The sequence below is a fragment of the Mustela nivalis genome, assembly GCF_964662115.1.
Source record: "Mustela nivalis genome assembly, chromosome: 7".
NCBI classification, from domain to species: domain Eukaryota; kingdom Metazoa; phylum Chordata; class Mammalia; order Carnivora; family Mustelidae; genus Mustela; species Mustela nivalis.
The window spans coordinates 126,867,315-126,893,592 of record NC_139026.1 but is presented as its reverse complement, the minus strand read 5'-3'; the positions used below and the strand labels follow the sequence as shown (position 1 = coordinate 126,893,592).

Sequence of the window (26,278 nt, the reverse complement as noted above, 5' to 3'; positions counted from 1 at the left end):
ACCAAGAAATCAAAGAGGAAATTTAAAAAATACATGGAGGCAACTAAAAATGGAAACAGAATGGTCCAAAATCTCTGAGATTCAACAAAAAAGCTGTTCTAATTGGGAATTTTATAACTTTAATAATTTAAATAATTAATAATAATTAATATTAATATTTAATAATTTTAATAATTTTATAATTTTATTGGCCTACCTCAAGAAGCATTGTAGCTAAACCTTACACTTAATGGCACAAGAAAAAGAAAAATAAACAAAACCCAAAGCCAGGAGAAGGAAGGAAATAATAAAGTTTAAGGCAGAAATAAGCAAAATAGAAATTAAAAAACCAAAAGAACAGATCAATGAAACCAGAAGCTGGTTCTTTGAAAATATCAACAAAACTGGTAAACCTTTTGTGAGATTCTTGAAAAAAGAGGACTCAAATTTAAAAAATCAGAAATGAAAGAGTAGAAATAACAATTGACACCACAGACATATGAAAGATTATAAGAGAATATTATGAAAAATCATATAGCAACAAATTGGATAACCTAGAAAAAGTGGATAAATTCCTAGAAACATATAACCTAACAAAATGGAATCAGGAAGAAATTGAAAATTTGAAATTGATTACTAGCACTGAAATTGAATCAATAATCAAAAAACTTCCCAGGGACTGGTTGGCTCAGTTAGGTTGAGTGTTCAACTCGATTTCAGCTCAGGTGATGATCTCAGGGTTGTGAGATCAAGCCCCACACCAGGCTCCATGGCCTGCTTAAGATTCTCTCTCTTCCTTTCCCTCTGCCCCTACCTCTCTCTCCTTCAAAATAAAACAACATCCAACAAATGAAAGTCTAGAACCAGACAGCCTCATAGGTGAATTCTACCAAACATTTAAAGAAGAGTTAATATCTGTTCTTCTCAAAGAATATTCCAAAAACTAGAAAAGAAAGAACTAGAAAGAAAAGCTTCCGAATACATTCTATGAGGCCAGCATTATCCTGATACTAAAGCCAAACAAAGACACCACAAAAAAAAGAGAACTATAGGTCAATATCTCTGATGAACATAGATGCAAAAATTCTCAACAAAATATTAGCACACTGATTCCAACAGTACATTTAAAAAATTTCATTTCCTGGGGTGTCTGGGTGGCTCAGTTGTTGAGCATCTGACTCTTGGTTTTGGCTCAGGTCATGATCTCATGGTCATGAGACTGACTCCTGTGTCAGACTCCATGCTCCGTGGAGAGTCTGCTTGAGAGTCTATCCCTCTTCCTCTGTCCCTCCCCCTACTCACACACATGCTCTCTTTCTTTCTCTCAAATAAAGAAATTTTTAAAAAATCATTTGCCATAAAAAAAAAATCATTTACCATGACCAAGTGGGATTTATTACTGGGATGCATGGGATTCTTGGGTGGTTCAAATGTGATATATCACATCAATAAGAGGAAAGATAAAAACCATATGATCTTTCCAAGAGATGCAGAGAAAGCATCTGAAAAAAAGTAAAACAAATACTCATATAAAAACGATCAACAAAGTAGGTTTAGAGGGAACATACCTCAACATAATAAAGGCCATATATAAAAACCCTAGAGCTAGCATCATCCTCAATAGGGAAAAACTGAGAGCTTTTCCTCTCAGGTCAAGAACAAGATAAGGATGTCCATTCCCACCACTTTTATTCAACATTTATTCAACAGCTGTAAGAGAGGATAAAGGAACAAAAGGTATCTAAATTGGTAAGGAAGAAGTAAAACTTTCACTATTTGAAGATGAGATGATGCTATATATAGAAACCCTAAAGACTCCACCAAAAAACCACTAGAACTGATATGAATTCAGCAAGTTTGCAGGATACAAAATCAATATACAGAAATCTTGCATTTCTGTACACTAATAATAAAACAGCAGAAAGAGAAATTAAGATAATAATCCTACAATTACACCAAAAATAATAAAACACCTAGGAATAAATTTAACCAAATAACCTAGGAATAAATTTAACCAATAAAAGACATATATTCTGAAAACTATAAAATATTGGTGAAAATAATTGAACATGACACAAAAAAATGGAAAGATACTCCATGCCGATGGATTAAAAGACTAAATATTGTTAAAAATGTCTATATTATCCAAAGCAATTTATAGATTTAATGCAATTCCTATCAAAATATCAACAGCATTTTTCACAGAACTGGAAAAAGCAATCCTGAAATGTGTATGGAACCACCAAACACCCTGGTAGCCAACGCAATCTTGAAAAAGAACAAAAGAACAGGAGGCATAACATTTCCATACTTCAAGTTATACTTACAAAGCTGCAATATTCAAAAGAGTATGGTAATGGTCAACTAATCTTCAACAAAGGAGGTATGAATATGCAATGGAAAAAAGTTTCCTCAGCAAATGGTCTTGAGAAAACTGTCCAGTTATATGCAAAAGAATGAAGCTGGACCACTTTCTTATACCATGCACAAAAATAAACTCAAAATGGATTAAGGACCTAAAGTTGAGATCTAAAATCATAAAAATCCTAATAGAGCGCACAGGTAGTAATTTCTCTGACATTGGTCATAGCAACCTTTTCCTAGAAATGTCTCCTGAGGCAAGGGAAAGAAAAGCAAAAATGAACTATTGGGACTACATCAAAATAAAAACTCCCACACAACAAAAGAAACAATCAATAAAACTAAAAGACAACCTACTGAATAGGAGAAGATATTTGCAAATGAAAATCCAATAAAGGATTAGTATCCAAAATACATGAAGAATATATACAACTTGACACCAAAAAAAAAAAAAAAATACAAATAATCTAAATAAAAATGGGCAGCAGACATTTCTCCAAAGAAGACATCCAGGTGGCCTATAGACACATGAAAAGATGCTCAAAATCACTCATATCAGGGAAACACAATCACAACCATAATAAGGTAACATCTCACACCTGTCAGAATGGCTAAAATAAAAATACAAGAAACAACAAATGTTGGCAAGGATGTAGAGAAAAAGGAATCCCTTGTACACTGTTGGTAGGAATGCAGATTGGTGCAGCCACTGTGGAAAACAGTATGCAGATTCCTCAAAAAAATCAAAACAGGACTGCCATAAAATCCAGTAATCACACTCCTGGATATTTATCCAAAGACTATGAAAACATTAATTCAAAAGGTTATATGCACTCCTATGTTTATTGCAGTATTATTTACAATACCTAAACTATGGAAACAGCCCAAGTGTCCACTGATAGATGAATGGATACAAGAGATATGGTATATATAAAATTGAATATTACTCAGCCAAAAGAAAACAAAATTTTGCCATTTGCAACAGTATGGATGGAGCTAGAGAGTATAATGCAAAATGAAGTCAATCAGAGAAAGACAAATACCATATGATTTCACTCATAAGAGGAATTTAAGAACAAAACAAATAAGGAAAGGAGAAAAAGAGGGTGGGGGAGAGAGAAAGAGAGAGAGAGAACTAGGGTGAGCCCTGAGTAATGCATAGAATGGAATCAGTATATCACACACAGAAACTAATATAACACTGTTATGTTCACTATGCTGAATTTTAAATGAAAACAAACAAACAAACAACACTTGAAACTAGCATACTTTCTTCCCAGCCAAGATATAATCAGTAGCTACAGTGCCCTAGCTCAGGCGCAGTTGTGAGAGAAAATGCCTCATGGCTTCTAAAATGCCTAATGGAGCTGAGATGGAATGGTAGTCTGAAGTTGAACTCCAAGAGCTCAAATGCTGAAGTGGCTGGTTTTTGTTCAAATAGGTGATACTACACATCTCTTATGAACAGTGTTACTTGGCTACTTTGACCAAGGTCCACAATGATCAATATTCACACAACTTGCCTCTCTCTTCTGTATTGTGGTCTGACTGCCTCCATTTCTTAGAGCTGTCAAGACTTCAAGTGGTGTACATTTTTACATCATTTGAAAAATGGAATCATTTGCACCCCTCCGGCTTGCAACAGGAACTGCACTGCTAAAATTTCCCAACTCCTACTTCCCACCTCAGACTGATTCTCTGCTTAACATGCCTTTCTCTGGCTTATTTCCTATGCACAAAAGCTGGGTAACATGATTTAATTATGTTTTGACTTTTAACAAAAAGCGCAAGTGAACTGTAGAAAACCACATATGTTATTCAAATTGCTGGGCAAACAGGTCCAGGAAAAGTTCAACACTGAACTGTACGATTCCAGCTCTCAAGCCCTTCTTTCAGAGTTGGGAGTCTTACTCAGATCACAGGTATTGTTGGTCCCTTGGTAAATTCACATCTCCCTTTACGCTGTGACTTCCCAGGAGGAAGTGTATTGGAAAGGAGCACCAGCTCTTTTGCAACATTCCAGATGCTCCTGGTGTAAAAATTTGAAACAGATTTTAAAAATGTCATTTCTGGGGCACCTGAATGGTTCACTTGATCATGATCTCATGGGTTGTGGGGTCAAGTCTCAAGTCAGACTCCATGCTCAGCAGGTAGTATGACTGACAATCTCTCTCTGACCCTCTCCCCACTCACTCTCTCTCCCTCACTTGCTAAAATAAATAAATGTGTCTTTAAAAATATTAAAATTCAGAAAGGAAGCAAGATGGTGGAGGAGTAGGAGATTGAAATATCATTAGGTCCCAGGAGTTCAGCTATATAGTTATCAAACCATTCTGAATCCCTACAAACTCAATAGGAGATAGAAGAGAAGAGCGGCATTTCTAGGAATAGAAAAGCGACCACTTTCAGGAAGGTAGGATATGTGGAGAAGTGAATCTAAGGCGACATATGGGAAGACAGACAGTGGTGGTAGTGGGGGGGGGGGTGGCTCCTGGCAAGTGAGAGAGCAGTGGAGCACAAAAATCAGAACATTTAGAAGTCTGCTCCACTGAGGTACATTGCTCTAGAGGTTAAGTGAGGGGAGGAACCCTCGCGGGGACAGTGTGATCTCAGAATCTGCGGGGTCACAGAAAGACCAGGGGTGCCTGAGTGTGGCAGAGCTCAGGTATCAGAGCAGGGAAGCCAAGGAGGGGCTCTCAGCTTGGAGGTACCTTCAACTGTGATCCAAGGCATAGTTGGGCCACTGTTCTTCAAGCAGGGACCCCACTGTGGCAGATCCGGAGATAACCCCTCCTTCCTCCTCCAGAGGAGTAATGCAGGAACACGCTGCAGGAATCTGCTGGGTTTGGAGACTCCAAATGGGACCATGCACCAGAGATAGAAACACTCCGTCACAGGCCAGAGGAGCAAGGAGTGTGGCTGGAGACCAGGGAGAAGGGAGGGATTGACTGCTTTACTCTGAGGGTGCACTGAGGAGTGAGGACCCAAGCTCTTGGCTCCTCTAGGACCAGAGATTGGGAGGCTGCCATCTTCATTCCCATCCTTCACAGCCATATAGAAAGCATTTAGGGAACAAAAGGTACCAAGAATGAACCTGAGCAGATTGCTTAGCCTGTCCCTTGGCAAGGGTGGTGCAATTCCACTTCTGGAAAGATATTTGAGAATCACTGCAATAGGCCCCTCCCACAGAAGATCAGAAGACAAAGTTCAATAACCAACAAGAACTACGGAACTCCAGAGCTAGGGAAAAGCAACACATAGAATTCATGGCTTTTCCCCCATGATCCCTTAGTCTTGCAAAGCTAATTTTTTTTATTTAATTTTTTTCTTATTCTTTTTTTAAAATTTTTCCTCTTTCCTTTTTTAACTTTTTAACTATTTTATGTTTTTTAAAAAACTCTTCATAAATTTTCATTGTTATAGTCATATTTTATCCCTTCATTGTATTTAAACTTAATTTTTTATACATGGGGTTTTTCTTTGAAATTTTGAGATACAATTTCTTCTAATAGATCGAAATATAACCTATATATAGCACATGGCTTTGTTCTAGTCTCCAGCTGATCACATTCTCTCCCCTTTTTTTCCTCTTCCTTTTTCCAACCAACTTATCAATTCCTTTTTTAGAATCTCTTTTAATTTTCATCTTCACAGTCATATTCTATCCCTTTAGTGTTTACCCTTATTTTTGTGTATATGTATAAGTTTTTCTTACTTTAAAATTCTGGGAGGTAATTTCTTCTGAGACCAGAATACAGACAAAATCAAGTGAGTGGCTCTGTTCTACTCACCAGTCATTCATATATATATATATTTTAAAATTTCTCCCCTTTCTTCTCCCCCCAGTATTGAGTCTCTTCTGATTTGGTTAGCATATATTTTTCTGGGGTCTTAGTCACCCTTTTAGCATTTTATTATCTCATTCATATATTCTTATCTGGATAAAATACAAGGCAGAAAAACTCACCACACCAAACAAAAACAAGAACTAGAGGCTACCAATGGCTAGGGACATAATCAATATGGACATTGGTAATATGTCAGGACTAGAGTTCAGAATGATGATTATCAAGGTACTAGCAGGGATCCAAAAAGGCATGGAAGATATTAGAGAATCCTTTTCTGGAGAAATAAAACCCCTTTCTGGAGAAATAAAAGAACTAAAATCTAACTAGGTTGAAATAAAAAAAAAAGCTATTAATCAGGTGCAATAAAAAATGGAGGCTATTACTGTAGGATAAATGAGGCATAACAGAATGTTAGCAATATATAAGACCAAACGACAGAATAAACAAGTTGAGAAAAAGAGAGAGAAAAACAACTACTGGACCATGGGGGGAGAATTTGAGAGACAAGTGATACCATAAGACAAAACAGTATTAGAATAAATGGGATCCCAGAAGAAGAGAGAGAGGGGCAAAAGGTATATTGGAGCAAATTATAGCAGAGAACTTCCCTAATATAGCAAAGGAAACAAGTATCAAAATCCAGGAGGTACAGAGAGCCCCCTCAAAATCAATAAGAATAGGTCCAAACCCTGTCATCTAATAACAAAACTTACAAGTCTTAGTGACAAAGAGAAAATCCTCTCGGGACAAGATAGCATACAATGTAGCATACAATGATAGAAATATTAGATTGGCCACAGATCTATCCACAGAGACCTGGCAGGCCAGAAAGGACTGGCATAATATATTCAGAGCATTAAATGAGAAAAATATGCAACCAAGAATACTATATCCAGCTAGGCTGTCACTGAAAATAGAAGCACAGATAAAAAGCTCCCAGGACAAACAAAAATTAAAAGAATTTGCAAACACCAAACCAGCCCTACGGCAAATATTGAAAGGGGACCTCTAAGCAAAGAAAGAGCCTAAAAGTAATAGACCAAAAAGGAACAGAGACAAAATATAGTAACAGTCACCTTACAGGCAATACAATGGCACTAAATTCATAACTTTCAGTAGTTACCCTGAAAGCAAATAGGCTAAATGCCCCCAATCAAAAGACACAGGGTATCAGAATGAATTGGAAAAAAAAAAAAAGAAAAAGAAAAAGAAAAAGAAGACCCATCGATATGCTCTCTGCAAGAAACTCATTTTAGAGCCAAAGACACCTCCAGATTTAAAGCTAGGGGTTGGGAAACAATTTACCATGCTAATGGACATCAAAAGAAAGCTGGGGTGGCAATCCTTATATCAGATAAATTAGACTTTAAGCCAAAAACTATAATAAGAGATGAGGAAGGACGCTATATCATACTCAAAGTTTCTGTCCAACAAGAAGATCTGACGATTTTAAATATCTATGCCCCTAACATGGGAGCAGCCAACTATATAAACCACTTAATAACAAAATCAAAGAAACACATCGACCATAACAGAAGTATGAGATTTTAACACTCCCCTCACTGAAATAGACAGATCATCCAAGCAAAAGATCAACAAGGAAATAAAGGCCTTAAATGACACACTGGACCAGATGGACATCACAGATATATTCAGAACATTCCATCCCAAAGCAATAGAATACACATTCTTCTCTAGTGCACATGGAACATTCTCCAGAATAGATCACATCCTGGGTCCCAAATCAGGTCTCAACTGGGACCAAAAGATTGGGATCATTCCTTGCATATTTTCAGACCACAATGCTCTGAAACTAGAACTCAACCACGAGAGAAAAGTTGGAAAGAACTCAAATACACGGAAACTAAAGAGCATCTTACTAAAGAATGAATGGCTCAATTAGGAAATTAAAGAAGAATTTTAAAAAATTCATGGAAACAAATAAAAATGAATACACAATTGTTCAAAATCTTTGGGACACAGCAAGTGTGGTCATGAGAGGAAAGTATATAGTGATATAAGCCTTTCTCAAGAAACAAGAAAGGTCTCAAGTACACAACCTAACCCTACACCTAAAGGAGATGGAGAAAAAAACAGCAAAGGAATCCTAAACCCAGCAGGAGAAGAGAAATAATAAAGATCAGAGCAGAAATCAATGAAATAGAAACCAAAAGAATAGTAGAACAAATCAACAAAACTAAGAGCTGGTTCTTTGAAAGAATTAATAAGATTGATAAACCCATGGCCAGACTGATCAAAAAAAAAAAAAAAAAGAGAGAGAGAGAGAGAGAGAGAGAGTGAGAAAGGACACAAATTAATAAAATCATGAATGAAAGAAGAGAGATGACAACCAACACCAAAGAAATACAATTATAAGAACATATTATAAGCGACTATATACCAGCAAATTTGAAAATCTGGAAGAAATGGATGCATTCCTAAAGACATATAAACTACCAAAACTGAACTAGGAAGAAATAGAAAGCCTAAACAGACCCACAACCAGTAAGGAGACTGAGGCAGTCATCAAAAACCTCCCAAAAAACAAGAGCCCAGGGCCAGATAGCTTCCCAGGGGAATTCTACAAAACATTTAAAGAAGAATTTATACCTATTCTCCTGAAACTGTTCCAAAAAATAGAAAAGGAAGGAAAACTTCCAAAATCATTTTATGAGGCCAGCATTACCTTGATCCCCAAACCAAAGATACCATCAAAAAAGAGAACTACAGACCAATATCCTTAATGAATACAGATGCAAAACTTCTCATCAAATACTACCCAATAGGATCCAACAGTACATTAAAAGGATTATACACCATGACCAAGTGGGATTTATTCCTGGGCTTCAAGTTTGGATCAACATCTGCAAATCAATCAATGCAATATAATACATTAATAAAAGAAAGAACAAGAACCCTATGATACTCTCAATAGATGCTGAAAAAGCATTTGACAAAGTACAGCATCCCTTCCTGATCAAAACTCTTTAAAGTGTAGGGATAGAGAGTACATACCTCAATATCACCAAAGCCATTTATGAAAAACCCACAGTGAATATCATTCTCAATGAAGAAAAATAGAGCTTTTCACCTCAGGTCAAGAAGACAGCAGGGCTATCCACTATCACCACTGCTGTTCAACATAGTACTAGAAGTTCTAGTCTCAGCAATCAGACAACAAAGAGAAATAAAATGCATCTGGATTGGCAAAGAAGAGGTTAAACTCTCACTTTCTGAAGATGATATGATACTTCACATGGAAAATCCAAAAGACTACACTCCAAATCTGCTAGAACTTGTACAGGAATTCAGTAAAGTGTCAGGATACAAAATCAATGCACAGAAATTAGTTGCATCTCTATACACCAACAGCAAGACAGAAGAAAGAGAAATTAAGGAGTTGATTCCATTTACAACTACCCCCGAAACCATAAGATACTTAGGAGTAAACCTAACCAAAGAGGCAAAGAATCTGTACTCAGAAAACTATAAAGTACTCATGAAAGAAACTGAGGAAGACACAAAGAAATGGAAAAATGTTCCATGCTCCTGGACTGGAAGAACAAATATTGTGAAAATGTCTATGCTACCTAAAGCAATCTATACATTTAATGTAATCCTTATCAAAATACCAGCAATGTTTTTTCAAAGAAATGGAACAAATAATCCTATAATTTATATGGAACCAGAAAAGGCCCCAAATAGCCAGAAAAATGTTGAAAAAGAAAACCAAAGTTGGTGGCCTCACAATTCCAGACTGGAAGCTTTATTACAAAGCTGTAATCATCAAGACAGTATGGTACTGGCACAGAAACAGACACATAGATCAATGGAACAGAATAGAGGGCCTAGAAATAGACCCTCAATCCTATGGTCAATGAATCTTTGACAAAGAAGGAAAGAATGTCTAATGGAAAAAAGATAGTCTCTTCAACAAATGGTGTTGGGAAAATTGGACAGCCACACGCAGAAGAAAGAAACTGGACCATATCCCTTATACCACACACAAAAATAGACTCAAAATGGATGAAAGACCTCAATGTGAGAATGGGAGTCATTAAAATTCATTGAGTTTTTTTAATTCATTGAAGATAACACAGCCAGAAACCTCTTCAACCTCAGCCACAGCAACTTCTTCCTAGAAACATGTCCAAAGGCAAGGGAAGCAAGGGCAAAAATGAACTATTGGGACTTCATCAAGACTAAAAGCTTTTGCACAGTGAAGGAAACAGTCAACAAAATCAAAAGACAACTGACAGAATGGGAGAAGATATTCGCAAAAGACATATCAGATAAAGGGCAAGTATCCAAAATCTATAAAGAACTTAGCAAACTCAACACCCAAAGAACAAATAATCCAATCAAAAAATGGGCAGAAGACATGAACAGACATTTCTGCAAAGAAGATATCCAGATGGCCAGCAGACATGTGAAAAAGTACTCCACATCACTCACCATCAGGGAAATACAAATCAAAACTACAATGAGATTCCACCTCACACCAGTCAGAATGGCTAAAATTAACAAGTCAGGGAATGACAGCTGTTGGCGAATATGTGGAGAAAGGGGAACCCTCCTACACTGTTGGTGGGAATGTAAGCTGGTGGAGCTACTCTGAAAATAGCATAGAAGTTCCTCAAAAAGTTGAAAATAGAGCTACCCTACATCCCCCCAATCACACCACTGGTTATTTACTGTAAAAATACAAATGTAGTGATCTAAAGGGGCATGTGCACCCGAATGTTTATAGCAGCAAAGTCCACAATAGCCAAACTATGGAAAGAACCTAGATGTCCATCAACAGATGAACGGATAAAGAATAGGTGGTATGTATATACAGTGAAATACTATGCAGCCATCAAAAAGTGAAATCTTGCCATTTGCAATGACATGGATGGAACTAGAGGGTATTATGTTGAGTGAAATAAGTCAATCAGAGAAAGACAATTATCATATGATCTCACTGATATGAGGAATTTGAGAGGCAGTGCACAGGTTGTGGGGGGTAGGGAAGGAAAATATGAAACAAGATGGGATCGAGAGGGAGACAAACCATAAGAGACTCTTAATCTCACAAAACAAACTGAGGGTTGCTGGGGGGTAGGGATAGTGTAGTTTGGTTATGGGCATATGGGGTAGGGATAGTGTGGTTGGGTTATGTGCTATGGTGAGTTCTGTGAAATGTATAAGCCTGATGATTCAAAGACTTGTACCCCTGGGGCAAATAATACATTATATATTAATAAAAATAATTTTAAAAAATTAAAATTCATTTCATTTTTAATGAATACAATTTAATGAATAAAACTCATTTCATTTTTAATATCTTGTCAAGGACAAAGAAATGCGCCAGACAAACATTCTGAGTCCATTCCTAGCATCCTGTTTTATCGTGGAGCTCAAAAAAGCTGCCAGTCATGAATGTAGCCAGAGTGGATAGTTCACATGATTTTTACTTAAAATTAAATATTTTACTGTTATGATTATAAGAAAACTCTACCAAGGTTCTTGCATCATTTGGCATACCCTTTCATCACTCTTGGCAATATTATGCGACCCCTGGCTCAGGACCATGTACCAAGTAGAAAAGTGTTCCTTAGTACTTATAGCAGGTCATAAAAATCTCTCCGTTGGCTCTATATCCATAATATCATCAATAAATGGGTCAAGTCCCTATTTTTGCCCCATCACCACATGGAGACAATAGCATGGTTGCCTTGAAAAGGTCTGAGCTCTCTTACTACATGTAAGATGAAATGGGTGTTTAGAACATACCTGAACAAATTTATTCATAAAAAAGCATCAGTCTTTCTTTTAGGCACAACTCATTTAGTAGGAATGACTTAGTAGTTCAATTCATGAAAAGCATTCTTACCTGAGAGGTGGAGAGTGTTTGTACTATTCAAAAAACTGAAAATATATTCTGTAAAATAGTCTGGGGAAGGCAAGTTTCTTTGCCCCAGACAAACACCTTGGAGGGACAGAGCGATGATTGTTGCTGCTAACTGAGGGAGTGTATTTTCATCAGCACCATCACTGCTCAATATTCCAGATTTTTCCTGCAGCATTTTGGTTTCCATACACTGAAATCAGATACATAGTAAAAATAAAAGTTTGAACTTCTGAAGTTACATTGATTAAAATATCTCTAGGATTTCCCCAAAAGACAAGAAACAGTTCTTTACCTTACAGAGGTCTGAACTGTTTGTAGGAACATGACTACCCTCATTCTCAAGTCTCGAAATTCTGCTTGGAAACTTCTTGTTTCTTTTATTCACCCTGACACTGGATTTTTTAACACCCATCCTACTGGTCCTTATTTACTTAACCTTTCTCATTATTCCTTCAGAGATGGGTTTTCTCCAAGAAGATCCCTTATTCTTACTGTTCACACCCTTCCAGTTGGAGAACTGTTTCTCTCCAGCTTCAAGTAGAGTCTGCAGTGTAACGACTTTCAAATATATATTCCTGACTTTGACTTCATACTGGCTCTGTTGCATTGTGTCATCATAAGAAACTTCTCTTTTCACCCTTGCCTTTAGTTTCAAGTTCAACGTGTGGTAAGTGCAAATCAAAGTTAGCACAGTATGTTTTTGAACTTCCATTGAACCTAGGATCTTTTCCATGTGTACATCAATTTTCTTCAATGAAATTATGAGTCTTTGAAAGGTGAGACTCTTGCCTTGCATTCCACTGGAATATCAATTCACTCATTTAAACATTTATTGAGTGCCTATTGTGTGCCAGACACTGTGCTAAGTCCATTACATTATTCTCTCTTTTCATTCTCCCAGAGCTCTGTGCAGTGGATACTCTTTACACAGATCACTGGGCTGATAAGTGAGTCCCAGTGTACACCCAGATAGGACTCTATAGCCTAAGCTCTTAAATACTCTTCCTCTTAAATGTAGAAATAAATGGAAACACAGATGGTGATGGGACTTTCATATCATTAAAGTGAGTTCCACAGCATAGTGCTTGGGATAGACAGGTAAGGCTTTAATATTATCTCTGTTATTTGTAACTGAGTGACCTTGAGCAAAATGATTAACTTTGCCAACCTTCATACTCTTTATTGATAAAAAAGGACTAGACTAATGCATGAAAAATTCTTAATATAGTAGTTGGTACATAGGACACAGTCAGCTAGTCTTCGCTACTATTATTGTGAGACCCAGTGTCTAGCTGTGCATCGGATAGAGTAAGCTGAAGAAGGTGACAAGAATCTTATACTCAGTGCTATGAAAACTTTTCCCCTAAAGGCTCCAGGGAAGACATTAATATTATAAACAAAAGAGTAATACAGTAAGGTATGTTATAGAAATGTCGCTCTGGTGGTAAAGTAGTGAATAAATTGCCAGGGCTAGAATTAAAGAGCAGGAGTAAAGTTAAGAAGTTATTGATTAACCCAAGGTATTTCTTGACCTCAGATGGTAGCACTAGAGATAGAAAAATGGATATATTTGAGGAATATTACAAAGGATTTGGAAGAAAATGTGAAGGAGTCCGAAGAGTTAAAAATGGCTCAGGTTTCTGGGTTTGTCAAATGTAGGACGGTAATACTATCCACTATTCCCTCATCGAAGAGTCAGGGCTAGTAGAGAAGTCTGTACAGATCCCTGTTTATTCATCATGGAAACAGCCAACAGTAGAAAGAACAGAGAGAGGTGGGAGCAAGAGATTGAGTCAAGGAGATCAACAGTAGTTGGACAAAAGAGAATGAGGGACTGGAGGGATATTAACATTCTGGGCCACTAGGGAGGGTGGCTATATTAGGGTCCTCCAGTGCAGAGCTCTTTGTTGATGACCTGGTGAAGGCCCACCTAGAGCACCTGTTAGTGGCTTCACCTATGGAGGCCCAATCCTGTGTAGATCAAGACCTACCTGTTGGTAATGGTGGGCCTGGTCTACCAGCACCTTCCGTGACCTCACACTCTCTAATTGGAGACAGTGGCATCCTCCAGTGAGAGGCCAACTGGCCTCCTGTAAAAGTCTGGGTTGACTTGACTAAGGATTCCTAAGGGAATTCCAGCCCAAGTGAATGGGTTAAAGGATGGCATTGCCATCCTCAAGGAGACAAAAGCTCTAAGGCCTAACGACTCAACAAGAGCTCTTAATTCTTGACTGAAGAGATGGAGAAAGTAGGCCTACACATAATATTGAATTATTTTATTCTGCTCTAGGAATGTTTAATCTCACATACACTTGGAAGCCCAGGAATTTGCAGTATGTGTTGGATAACCAGAAATCTGCGTTGAACATATACACACCATCTGCTTTTAAGAGCAGGGTTTTCATTCCCACTTTATCTGCATCAAAAGGCAGTAACAGATGGGATGACTAAAATCCTAGTGGCTAATTTGAACTGATCTCATATCATATAGATGTTGCACCGAAGAAATTATATGTGGGCCTATTTCCTTATTTAAGCAGAAACTGAATTCCAGAAAGGAACCCATTTTCTCAATTGGAAGTGGAAACAAAAATATGGCCCTATTTTGAGATTCATGAGATGAGAGTTATCAGAGTGACGCCCACACAGTCTTTAAGAAGCAGTCTTTCCATCTGTGTGCCAATCACACGAGAAATTAAACATTTTTACCACAAACTGGAGGATATGTTTGCTGGTCGTTAGGACACAGCATGATTGCACAGAAACCTCTGGGCTCCCAGGAGCCAGAAAGGAGGTCCAAAATCAAATATACCTACATACGTCCCTGTAGACTGAATGACTGTGTCCCCCTCATCCAAATTCATATGTTGAAATCCTACCGCCTACTGTGACGGTATTAGGAGGTGGGGCCTTTGGGAGTTGACTGGGTCATGAGAGTGAAGCCATCATGAATGGGATCAGTGCCCTTATAAGAGAGACCCCAGAGGGCTTCTCTACTCCCTCCACCATGGGAGGAGATGGTATCTTTTGAACCAGGATGGGGACTCTCGCTCAACTCCAGAACTGTGAGAAATAAATTTCTATTGTGTAGAAGCTACCCAGTCTATTATATTTTTGTTAGGGCAGCTCAAAGACACATGTCAATGAAAAATTCAAGAGGAAAAAAAAAATGATTCACAACTCTCTTCAAACTGCACAGGTGATTGCACAATTCTTTAAGAAAATGTGGCTTAAATTTTTTTTTCTTTGTTTAATATTCAGAGCACTTTATCCACTCAGACTTCCCACTGCAAAGCTGATAAAGGTAATGGAAAGGCCACCTTTTGCTGGAACAGTAATGAAGGCCAGAAGGGACCAAGAGCCTGGTTCCTCACAGTGGGAGCCCTGAGAGGAGAAAACCACTTCCGGAGACCCCTTGAACAGAAGCAGCAGGAATCAAAAGCTGCAGAAGAGATATGGTCTGGGCTGACGGTCATGAATAATGCTTTTTGCAAGCTGTTTCTCTGGTGAGGTAACTAATGATAAATTCCTCTCCCTCAAATGGTTCCGCCTTTTTTTTTTTTTTTTCCTGGCCAGAAGGCAAGGCAAATAGGCACGGTGCCCTCCCTGACGTGGGTCAGTCCTTGGAGACTGATCAGGAACTGTGAATCACCCGCTTTCATGTGCAGGAGAAGAGCGCTGCCCCGTCACCTGGCTTTCCTGCCCACCCACCTTCTGGCTAGAACTCATTTTACAATCATTACTCATCCCATCTCCCCCTTTTATACTCAGAATTTTAAATGACATCACTTAACATCCCATAACTGAAAGCCACAAAGCCCTCTCTAAAGAGTCCCTGACTGTCCTAGGGATAAATAAGTGACAGGCAATAAGGCTCAGGGACTGTATCTCAGGAGCAAAGCCAGCTGGCACCTTGGCCCTTCTTACCTGGCTTCGAGAAGTGTCAAAGTACTGCCTGGTGAATGCCAAGATATCTTCTGTCTCGTTCTGTGAAAGGAAATAGGAGTCTTCGTCCTGCCTGAGGCTGAGGAGGCTATGTAGGTAAAATTTATACTCTCGATTACTCATGTTGAGCTTGGAAGAACAGATCTCTTCCTGATGAATAATGTAATACAGGAGGAGAAGGGAAACTCTCTGGACCACTTCCTCTCGGAGCTGCTCCTCAAAATCTCCCCCAGCTATTAGTAACAGGGCATCTGGTTCGAAGCACTGTTTCAAAAACACAAAATAAAACACAAGTAGATACAAGGCTTAGTGAAGAGTCCTAGAACACTAACGACCACCCCTTATTATTTTATGAACAGTAAGGAAAGGTGGGCAGCCCCAATAGTCAGCTTCAAATAAGATAATCCAGGTTGGACTTTCATACATCAGGGATGCCCTCTTGGGGAGCCCTTACTCCCGGAGAGGAGTTCTTCTATCTCCAGTTCTCCGTATGTTGCCTGGAGTAAAAGCAGTTGACTCTTTGGCTTTTAAAGGAATGTCCCCATCGCACTTAGAATGAAATCCACGCTCTACACAACTTTCTCATCCGTCTGGCTCTTGCCTACCTCCCAGCCTTACTCTTCCCTTAACCTCTTCCCACCTCTCGTTCACTTTCTGCCCCTGATGTGATTTGCCATCAGTCCCACCAGGCTCCTTCCCACCACGCATCAGGTCTTCTTCCCCCTCATTTCTCAGATCGAGCTTATAGTGACACCCCCTCGGGGAATGCTTCAGGAAAGCATAGAATAGGAAAATCTGGTATCCTAGGAGAATTCTTTTTTTTTTTTTTTTCCCCAAGATTTTATTTATTTATTTGACTATTTGCTCCTCTGGCCTGTGACGGAGTGTTTCTATCTCTGGTGCATGGTCCCATTTGGAGTCTCCAAACCCAGCAGATTCCTGCAGCGTGTTCCTGCATTACTCCTCTGGAGGAGGAAGGAGGGGTTATCTCCGGATCTGCCACAGTGGGGTCCCTGCTTGAAGAACAGTGGCCCAACTGTGCCTTGGATCTCTAGAATAGGAAATCCCCAACCCTGCCCCACGTTCTCCGGTGTGGCGCTGTTCCATGGAAACAGGACCCAAGCCACAGAGGTGAGCCACATGTCGCTTTAAATTTTCTAGTAGCCACATTTTAGAAAGCGAAATTCACTTTAATAACGTATCTAATACTGTCCCTTTTTGAAACATACATGCAGAGTAAGATTGCTTCGACATGTCATCCAAGTTTTTAAAAATTATTCATGAGCTATTTGGCATTCTTTTGGTCGGGTTAAGTCTTCAAAATCTGGTGTGCACTTTACACCTCCCAGCAGGTCTCAATTCAGATGAACCACGTATCAAATGCCCAGCAGTCACTTGGGTCTAGTGGCAACCTCAGTATAGAATAGATTTATTTTCTTTATGGCCCTAGTATTCTAAAATTGCTTTCTCTCCATGTTTATTTTCTCTCTTCCCCTGAGAACAAGTGGTCCATTGGGCCAAGTTTTGTCTGTGCGCAGTTCTATCCTCAGCATCGAGCACAATGCCTGGCTCTTGGGAGGTGTGAAAAGCAATGATGAATGCCATCTGCCTTGCCTTTACCCTACCTAAGAGAATTGCTTAAAAATACTTCCACGATGATTTCTTTGTTTCACACACACAGCCCGACGCCCGGCTCAGCTCCTCTGGGAAGTTCACATGGCAGAAGGTGTTTTGGGTAATGATGGGACAATGAGAAAAAAAAGATACACACAGAGCTGTGGAAGGGAAACTCTCCTGACAAAACAGGAGCTGCCTTACTTCAAAGACGGTGAGGCATTCCTAAGAATTCTCTTAGGAGGGGGCGCCTGGGTGGCTCAGTGGGTTAAAGCCTCTGCCTTCAGCTCAGGTCATGATCTCAGGGTCCTGGGATCGAGCCCCGCATCGGGCTCTCTGCTCAGCAGGGGGCCTGCTTCCCTTCCTCTCTCTCTCTCTCTGCCTGCCTCTCTGCCTACTTGTGACCTCTGTCAAATAAATAAATAAAATCTTGGGGGAAAAAAAAAAAAAGAATTCTCCTAGGATACCAGAAGCAGCCCATGGCATAGCCTCAGTCTCAGTCAAGGCATGAAGGGATGCCTGTCCTGAGCCCCAGAGGGATGTTTTTTTTCCCCACAGCAGGACAGTTTACTAGAATATCTTTTAATTTACTCTCTGAGGTGGAAGCTTCAGGCATCATAATTCCACGTGTGCTGGGTGTCCCACCAGGGAACATCTGGGACATACCGTCTGAGTCAGGAAGGAACATGTCATCTGTCTCGAAAGCAAAGCATTTGTCTCATTCTTCACGAGCCATACAGATTCCATTCTCACCCCAGCTCAGCTACACTGGGATAAGAACTCAACAAACAGGCTTCCCAACAAGACCAACTCGATGTGGCTATAAAGCTTCACCACTGAAACCAACCCAGCCCTTTTCTGTTTCTTGATTAGCCCACAAGAAAAGTTCATGGGTTGGTAGCTGTTGGCAGAGCTGACACCAAGACTTAGGGAGGTGAATCAGTTGAAACAAAAGTGTAATCGAGCCATGTGTCCAGAACACTGCTAAGCACCTTAGGTATTCAAGCATTCCCCAGTACAAATATCTAACTGGTGGGATGCCTGGGTGGCTCAGTCAGTTAAGTATCTGCCTTTGGCTCAGGTCATGATCCCACGGTCCTGGAACTGAGCCCCATATCAGGCTACCTGCTAAGTGGGGTGTCTACTTCTTCCTCTGCCTGCTGCTCCCCCTGCTTGTGCTCTGTGTCTGTCAAATAAATAAAGTCTTGAAAAAAAAAAACCTAAATCTAATTGGTTCTGGAAAAAAAAATGTGATCATCTGTTTTTTGATGGTGAGAATATGATTCCATTATTTTAAATGGAAAAAACAAAATGTCCCCAGCCTATTTGATAACCCACCAAATATTTCTGCATAATGTTAAGCACTGAGAATACCAATTACCCAATTAACTCACAGTGAATAATGGGTACATTATTATATGGGTAATGGGTAATAATGGGTACATTTCTGTGCAGTATGCAAGGGCAACGCACAGAATCCAGCATGAGTTATGTCTTCCTTCTACAAGGAAGGTATAACTATAGCATATGTGAGAACCAAGTTTAAGAAAGTCTAAGCAACGTACCTAAGGTCACAGAGCTAATACTGCCCAATCTTAACTCCCCCTCCGCCACGGATAGGCTTTATTCTTTTATTCCTTTGTTTTGTGCCATGAAGAACATAAGCTGTAGACCCAACTATGTACTTAATGTGCAGCCTTTTGACCAAAAATTTACTCTCCCTCCTGTTTGATAGAAAAAAAGGTGGTTCAGTGGGTTAAGCATCTGTCTTTGGCTCAGATCATGATTCTGAGGTTCTGGGATCGAATCCCATGTACAGCTTCCTGCTCAGTGGGGGGCCCTCTGTTCTCCCTCTCCCTCTGTCCCTTCCCCTGCTTGTGTTCTCTTTCTCTCTCTCTTTCTCAAATAAATAAATAAAATCTTAAAAAAAAAAAAAAAAGGATACCAAGGGATGGATAAGGCTCGAATGTAAATCAGTAAGGACATAGCTTCACAAGAAGAATGAATGAATTCTTGCTGACAGACTGTCAAGTGCCGTTCAGGTTGTTTGAGGAGTCTGGGTATGTCGGACAAAGTGCCAGTGGAACAAAAAATGGCACTTCCACGAGGCCACAGGACCAGGCACACATGGCCAGGGTTTGGTTGACAGCGCATAGCAGAGTACATGGCCACCCTTCATTGCATCCAGGGTGCCTGAGACCCCTCTCCGTGCATGGCTCCTCCTCAATGTACTCTAGGATAGGAAGAGGAGGGATAGGGCGCCTGGGTGCCTCAGTGGGTTAAGCCTCTGCCTTCCACTCGGGTCATGATCTCAGGGTCCTGGGATCGAGCCCCGCATCGGGCTCTCTGCTCAGCAGGGAGCCTGCTTCCCTCCCCCTCTGCCTGCCTCTGCCTACTTGTGATCTCTTCCTCTCTGTGTCAGATAAATAAATAAAATCTAAAAACAAAGCAAAAAAAAAAAAAAGAAAGAAAGAAAGAAAGAAAGAAAGAGAAAAAAAGGAAGAGGAGGGATGTGGCCTGGGGCAGCAGAGATCAGGATGAGATATGGTTTGTGAAAAGCATAGAATGGGGAAGGTAAATTGATTTCTGACTGAAAATGTTTATATAGTAGTGGAACATCTCATTCTGTCTGATGAGAGATTTCCTTCATCTCGAATGAACACAAGTTCTCTAACCTTACTTTAATTTTCTGATGCCTGCTTGAATAAAGCTCAGTAGGGAATCCAGTGACCATGGACTGACAATATTTTGCCTTTTTATGATATTGGACTTTTAAGAAGTTACCTGCATATGGAAGGCAGCGGCTTGAGGAAAGACTACTCTTGGGCACATCATGAGATCTAACAGACAGACAGGACAGAAAACTCTATGGGGGTGCGTGGGGGACTGGACTTTCCAATTCATCATCACTAGATATGGTTAAAACTTTTAGCAGTGGCTGGGTTTTGTTTGGGAAATAATGTCTAGTAAAATTTTGCAAATACTTCCATCTCATAGGCATCAAGATCCGTCTAAGGAGCTAACTCGGGTGAAGTGATTCTTTGTTAAAGAAGAAAGGACTCATTCAGGAATAATCCATCGATTTTCCCTTTGATTTCTTGTCAGGTGGAGGCAATCAGGTTTCAGAGGGAAAACAAACAGATTCTGGATTCCTGTAGTCAAATCAGATCACCTTCCCCAGCCGCCTCATTTAGTTTTGTTCGTTGCTGATGCTAGGAAAGCTTCAGTGACAAAAACAAGAGGAAATCTTTCTTCTGCATTAACAGGACAGTTGTCATACTTGTAGATAAACTTAAAAGATTTTAGATGCAAAGGTGTTTAAGTTTGACTATTGTTATGGATAAATCCACTGGCCTTTTTCAAGTTCTGAGATTTTTTTAAGGTCTCTTTTGGGGGGGGAGGGGCCTTATAATGGACTCTAAGAGGGAAATTATATTTCTTCTTTTTCCTGCCAAATCAAGAGTTGGAAGAATGTTGGCTGATGGCAGGTACTGGCTTTTTGTGGGTCTATACCAGATTCTGTGAGATTTATGACTGACAGAGATAAGTCTTCCTGAGATAAGAAAAACCTGTAAGATCAACAAGATAGAGTTTGAGCTGTTCCCTGTTTATCCTGGGACAGAAATGACAAATGGGGGAGGGAGCACTGAATTAAATGCAGGACCTTAAACCTGTGGTTCTCTACCTTGAAGGTGTCTGAGAATCTTCTAGAGATCTTGGATAAAATCCCCAACCCCTGGGATGGAGGGCAGGGAAGTCTGGGGACAGGGCAGGAGGGGGATGCTGAGGATTATCTCATTTCTCACCAGCACCACTCCAGGGTCCCTGGGAAAAGGGGATGGATATGTCCATGGTGTATAGGAAATGCGAGGGGACAAAGAGAGCTTGAGCTCTTGTGCCCCATCTCATGGCCATGTGGTCCTCACACACAGCTCCCTGAGGAGAGAACCAGCACTGGGGTCTTATAGATGAGGGAGCTGAGGTTCAAAATGTCCCAACAACTAGAAGGTACCAGAACAACGATTTGGGCCCAGTGCTGGCTGACCCCAGACACCGGGTTCTTATCCCTTCACCATGTCTGGAATCCATGTAGGGTCATGTTTCCCACCACAACTGAAGTGGAATTTATTCACTTAGAGTTACTTAATCCCTCATTAAATTCATTAAAACTCCATTCTAACCTTCTCATTAAAAAAAGTTAAAAAGGCCATGATCAGGCAAGACTATCCATTTTCAAAGGCTAAAGCTTGAATGGATTTATTTTTAAATGCGCAGTGTTTTCAGATACTGCAGATTCTCTCTCTCTTTCTCTCTCACACACACACACATACACACACACTCACACTCACACTCAGTTTTTAGCTAAACATGAAATAAATTTGGGGACTTTCTTTTCTCCTCACAAATTTAAGACACCTACTTCCCTCTTTTCTTCCCACACATTTAAGGATATGAACTTAACCCCTTGTCCTCTTTTTACCACAGAATTTCTTTCTTTTCTTTTTTAAGATTTTATTTACCACAGAATTTCTAATACAAATGCTGCCTCTAAATGGACAAAGTCTCTAAAAAGACATAAGAGATTCAAGAACGAGCTGAAGCCCTGTGGTTTGTGCCAAATGTGATTGTTTGAAAAACCAACAGGACACTGTTTCTCCCTGGCTTTTTTATGAATAACAAGGAGAGATTTCATGGGATCCTCGCTTATGGGGAGCTCAGGTGAAGTGTAGCTCTCTGAGCAGGTGAAGTGGAAATTTGCCCTTTTCTTTCTTTTTTGTCTCTCTTTCTTTCTCTCTCTTTCTTTCTTTCTCTTTTTTAACCTCAGTCTTTTCCACAGAGAGAGAGCTGCAGCAAGAGGGCTATTCAAGACAAGGGTTTCACTTCCTAGGAAAGGAAATAGCTCAAACAGAAGATAAATTGGTCAAATGCTTGGTAACGTCACAGAAAACAAAAAGTGCAAAACAATTTCTCCGCCCCTCAAAAAAAACAGGAGAACAATTTTGCATGTTTACATTCGTCCTAGCTAGACTAATATTCAACCAGCCTTAATAAGGCACTTTATGTCATTAGAGGAGAACATTTCCCTGAAGCAAATTCTCAGAGGACATTAATAAGATATGACTCTGAGTTATTTCCATGGGGAAGTCTTATGTTGCTATATATATAAATTAATGTCATTACAGATGAGTTGCCTATTTTAACACATGTTTTCTCTGGGAGCCTTTGGGAATTTCACTAATTATCAAATTATTTATTGTTTGCACAGAGCAGAGAAAAAATTCTATTAGTAAGACCCCTCTGTCATGAAAAAAAAGAAAGAAAAACAAACACATACACACACACAAAACAAAAAACAAAACACTTGGCCAGGAAATGTTTCCCCTAGAATGAAGCATGATTGAGAAAGTCTGCCAAACTTTTTTCTTTTCTCTCTCTCTCTCTTTTTTTTTTTTTTTTTTGGGCTGGAGGCAGTTATTTGGTTATTTATTTAGATTCATTCTGGGGAAAAAAAGATCTCGTCAATCAGGAAAGGGATGGTGAATGGTGTTTTTGTTTGTTCTTGTTTGCTATCCTCTGACCATATGGGCTCCTAACTCTGTGGGTTCCCCCTCCTTGATGGAGACTTTCTGGTTTTACGTTAAATGCTGACTTTACATTAAGGTGGATTTTACATGAAAGCAGCCTGCCGAGGATATTTTTAAAAATTCCATTCCAGGCAAGTTAAGTCTCTTCCATGGAGGGAGGAAAAAGCCCCAGCATGGTGTTTGGGGAAAGCTGCTCAGACAACGCTGAGGAGCGGACAGGGTTTGAGGGTCGCCGGGCAGACCAAGAGAAACCTGGGAGCCCAGCCCCTCGAGCCACAGGCTTCATTTTAGCTCCATCTACAGCACTTCTCTTCCCTAGGTTAGATGTGTCATTAAAAAAAAAAAAATTACTTATTTTAGGGAGAAAGACAGAACGAGCAGAAGGGGCAGAGGAAGAAGGAATCTCAAGCAAACTCTGCACTTCAGCATCAAGCCTGACATGGGGCTCGATCCCATGACCCTGAGATCAAGACCTGAGCTGAAACCAAGAAACCAAGACTCAACTGACTGCCTCACGTGGGCACCAGTCAGATGTGTCCTTTTTGAGAGGAGATTATCCAATTCATGAGCGACCCACCATGCAACATTCTAGAAAACACCAATCAACTCCCAGGATGAAGTACTTCAAAAATTCAATGTTAGAAAAATATCTTATCATTATCATCCTGCTCCCCCAAATGAAGAGCATCTAACCAGGGAAGCACAAGTTCTCCACAACCACAAAAAATAAAATAAAATAAAATAAAATAAAATAAAATAAAATAAAATAAAATAAAATAAAATAAAATAGTAAATCAGAAAGAAGAGAGAACTAAAAGCTCACACTTGCAGCTAAATACCTCTCCATGAGCTGGAGGGTTGCAGAAAGGCTTCCAGAAACTTTACCGTTTTAATAAATAAAATAAAATTCCCCCTGTTTCGAAGTGCTGTATAGAGGATGCTGAGTGAGTGACTCGCAGTACCCTAGCTGCAGGCGTTATGACACCGCAAGGCGCCCCGCCCCCGCCAGGTACCGCATCCTGATTTTCCTTTAGCGAAGCAAAGGGCTGGAGAAGCCACAGCTCTCTTTGGAACATGTCCCTGGTACCTGATCCCATACCCTAATGCACTAACCAGACTGCAATCTCCTTGCGTTCGACTTCTCCTCCGCGGGCAGCCAGTTTTCTCCAGCAAGGTTTTGATGAGGCTTCTCGAATGGTTCAGGGGTGGGGGGTCACCGGCAGACAGAGCTCCTAGTACTTCTGTCAGGTGGTCGGAGCTCCAGGGGCCGCCGCTGTCCTGCGTGGAGGGTCTTTCCGTCTCAGTAGAGGGGACAAGGCCGAGGAAAAGGAACACGGGCAGCCCCCCTATTGGAAGCTTTGTCCAGAAGTGCATTTCCACCCTTCCTTTACCTGGAGACCCTGTGTGATGGAGTCAGGCGGCTTGCTGTCGGTGTAAACCTGCAATGGGAGGAACTTCTGTGGTAAAGGGAAAAAATAAAGACTTTAATTATTCCTCCTGCAATGTGTTTGAAAGGATTCATTAATGGGGTGGCTAAGCTGATTTGCAGTGGTCAGCCAGTTCTGAACGGCAGCGGGGGACAAGGGGGTGTGTGTGGGGAGGTGTCTGTAGGTCATTTGTAACTGCAAACAGCAGGCAGTGCTCAGGGCTGTGCACTTAGTTCAAACTGTAGAACAGCCAAGAAGTTTGTGCGATTGCCTCTCTCCAAACTCGACAGAGGAACTGAATTAGGAAGAAGTTTCTCTCTTCACCCTGCAGGTGGTACTAGTCCCAGGACCCAGACAGGAAATACGCTGTTTTTTTTTCCCATCCTAGAGTAGAACTCTCATGGCTGAGGGTCCTCATTGCTCAAGTAAGTAAATAAAAAATAAACAGAAAATACATTTCCATAAATTACCATATCACACGGAATGGGACGGTTTTTGTTAAGGAAGGAGACTAGAAGAAAACAGTCACTGTTCATTTTTCATTTTTTAGACACTGGTCATTTTTAAGGTTTTAGTTTATTAAAAGTCCCAACTAGCAGAAAAAGCCCAGGGTTTCAAGACCTCAAGAGCTGTCATAAATCCACAAACTCAATGGTCACTAAACGCATGAGGGACAACTTGAGAGCCAATCAGCTTTCTGCAAATAAATAAATAAATAAATAATAAAGATAATAATCCCTTCACCCGATTGCCTAAGGAATGCAAAATGTGAACAGCATCTCATGTCAGATCTTGGTCCAAAGATGAGGTAATAATGACTGTGGGGTAGTAGAGGTGATATTGGGATAACTTCTATGGTTAAGAAAACAGAGAGTTTAAGATTCTTAAGTTAGCATTTAAAAAATGACAGAGAATGAGACAAACATTTCTAAATGTGGTGCTTACCGTTAGGAGAAAGATAAATGATTATTTATCTGGAGCTCCGTGGCCTTTTAAATCTTGGAGAGTACTTTGTGGTTACAAAGTCCTCTGTTTTTAAAATTCCTTGACTGTGCACTGGGAGCTGGAGAGGATTATTTCAACCCAAAGAGGTTTTCAGTTGCTATGGAGAGGGCTGCTCTTGGGGTAACAATGAAGGTGGATAAAAATGAGAACTTTCTGTCTGGCAGATTTTCAGGAAAATCAAATAAAACTGGCTGGTGAACCCGACTTTTTATATCAGTATTTATGAATGCTCTTAAAAGTCAAAGAAAAACTTAGAATTTCTTACAGTCCCTTGCCTTTTAAGGGACAGATCTAGGTCAAAGGATTTCACCTTGCAGAATGGAAAGGCTTTAGTGTTAGATCAAGATCTTTTTTTTCCCCTTTCCAGTTGATTCTGTAACTGTTTTAGCCATACTCAAGCCAAAGATTTGTTGAAAAGATAAGCTCTATAAAGCCCTTCATTACATAAGGTGCAAGGGGTTTAAAAGACTTAAGGCATTCGAAAATCTGTAAAAAGAGATCTTCAAACAGAAAGAAAAGTATTTGTTGGTGGCATAAAGTTCTTACCTGGGAAGTAAGAGAATGGAAGTCGGGAACTTGAATTAGCCTATCCATGTTATGATCCCAGAGTCTGCGGTAGGA

General features: G+C 39.9%; 1 protein-coding gene across 3 annotated transcripts in view; it reads right to left on the bottom strand.

Annotated features, from left to right (window-relative positions):
- SLC39A12 (solute carrier family 39 member 12) overlaps positions 1-25,696 on the bottom strand; it is an 81,958-nt gene extending 56,262 nt beyond the window's left edge. For all 3 annotated transcript variants that reach the window (XM_082738258.1, XM_082738256.1, XM_082738257.1), the window contains exons 1-4: positions 25,598-25,696; positions 24,339-24,682; positions 16,009-16,290; positions 12,064-12,271 (exon numbers count right to left, since the gene is read on the bottom strand). In XM_082738258.1, coding sequence (XP_082594384.1) covers positions 12,064-12,271; positions 16,009-16,290; positions 24,339-24,599 — 751 coding nt within the window. In that variant the 5' untranslated portion in view covers positions 24,600-24,682; positions 25,598-25,696. The remainder of the gene's footprint in view (positions 1-12,063; positions 12,272-16,008; positions 16,291-24,338; positions 24,683-25,597) is intronic.
- Positions 25,697-26,278: the final 582 nt, after the last annotated feature.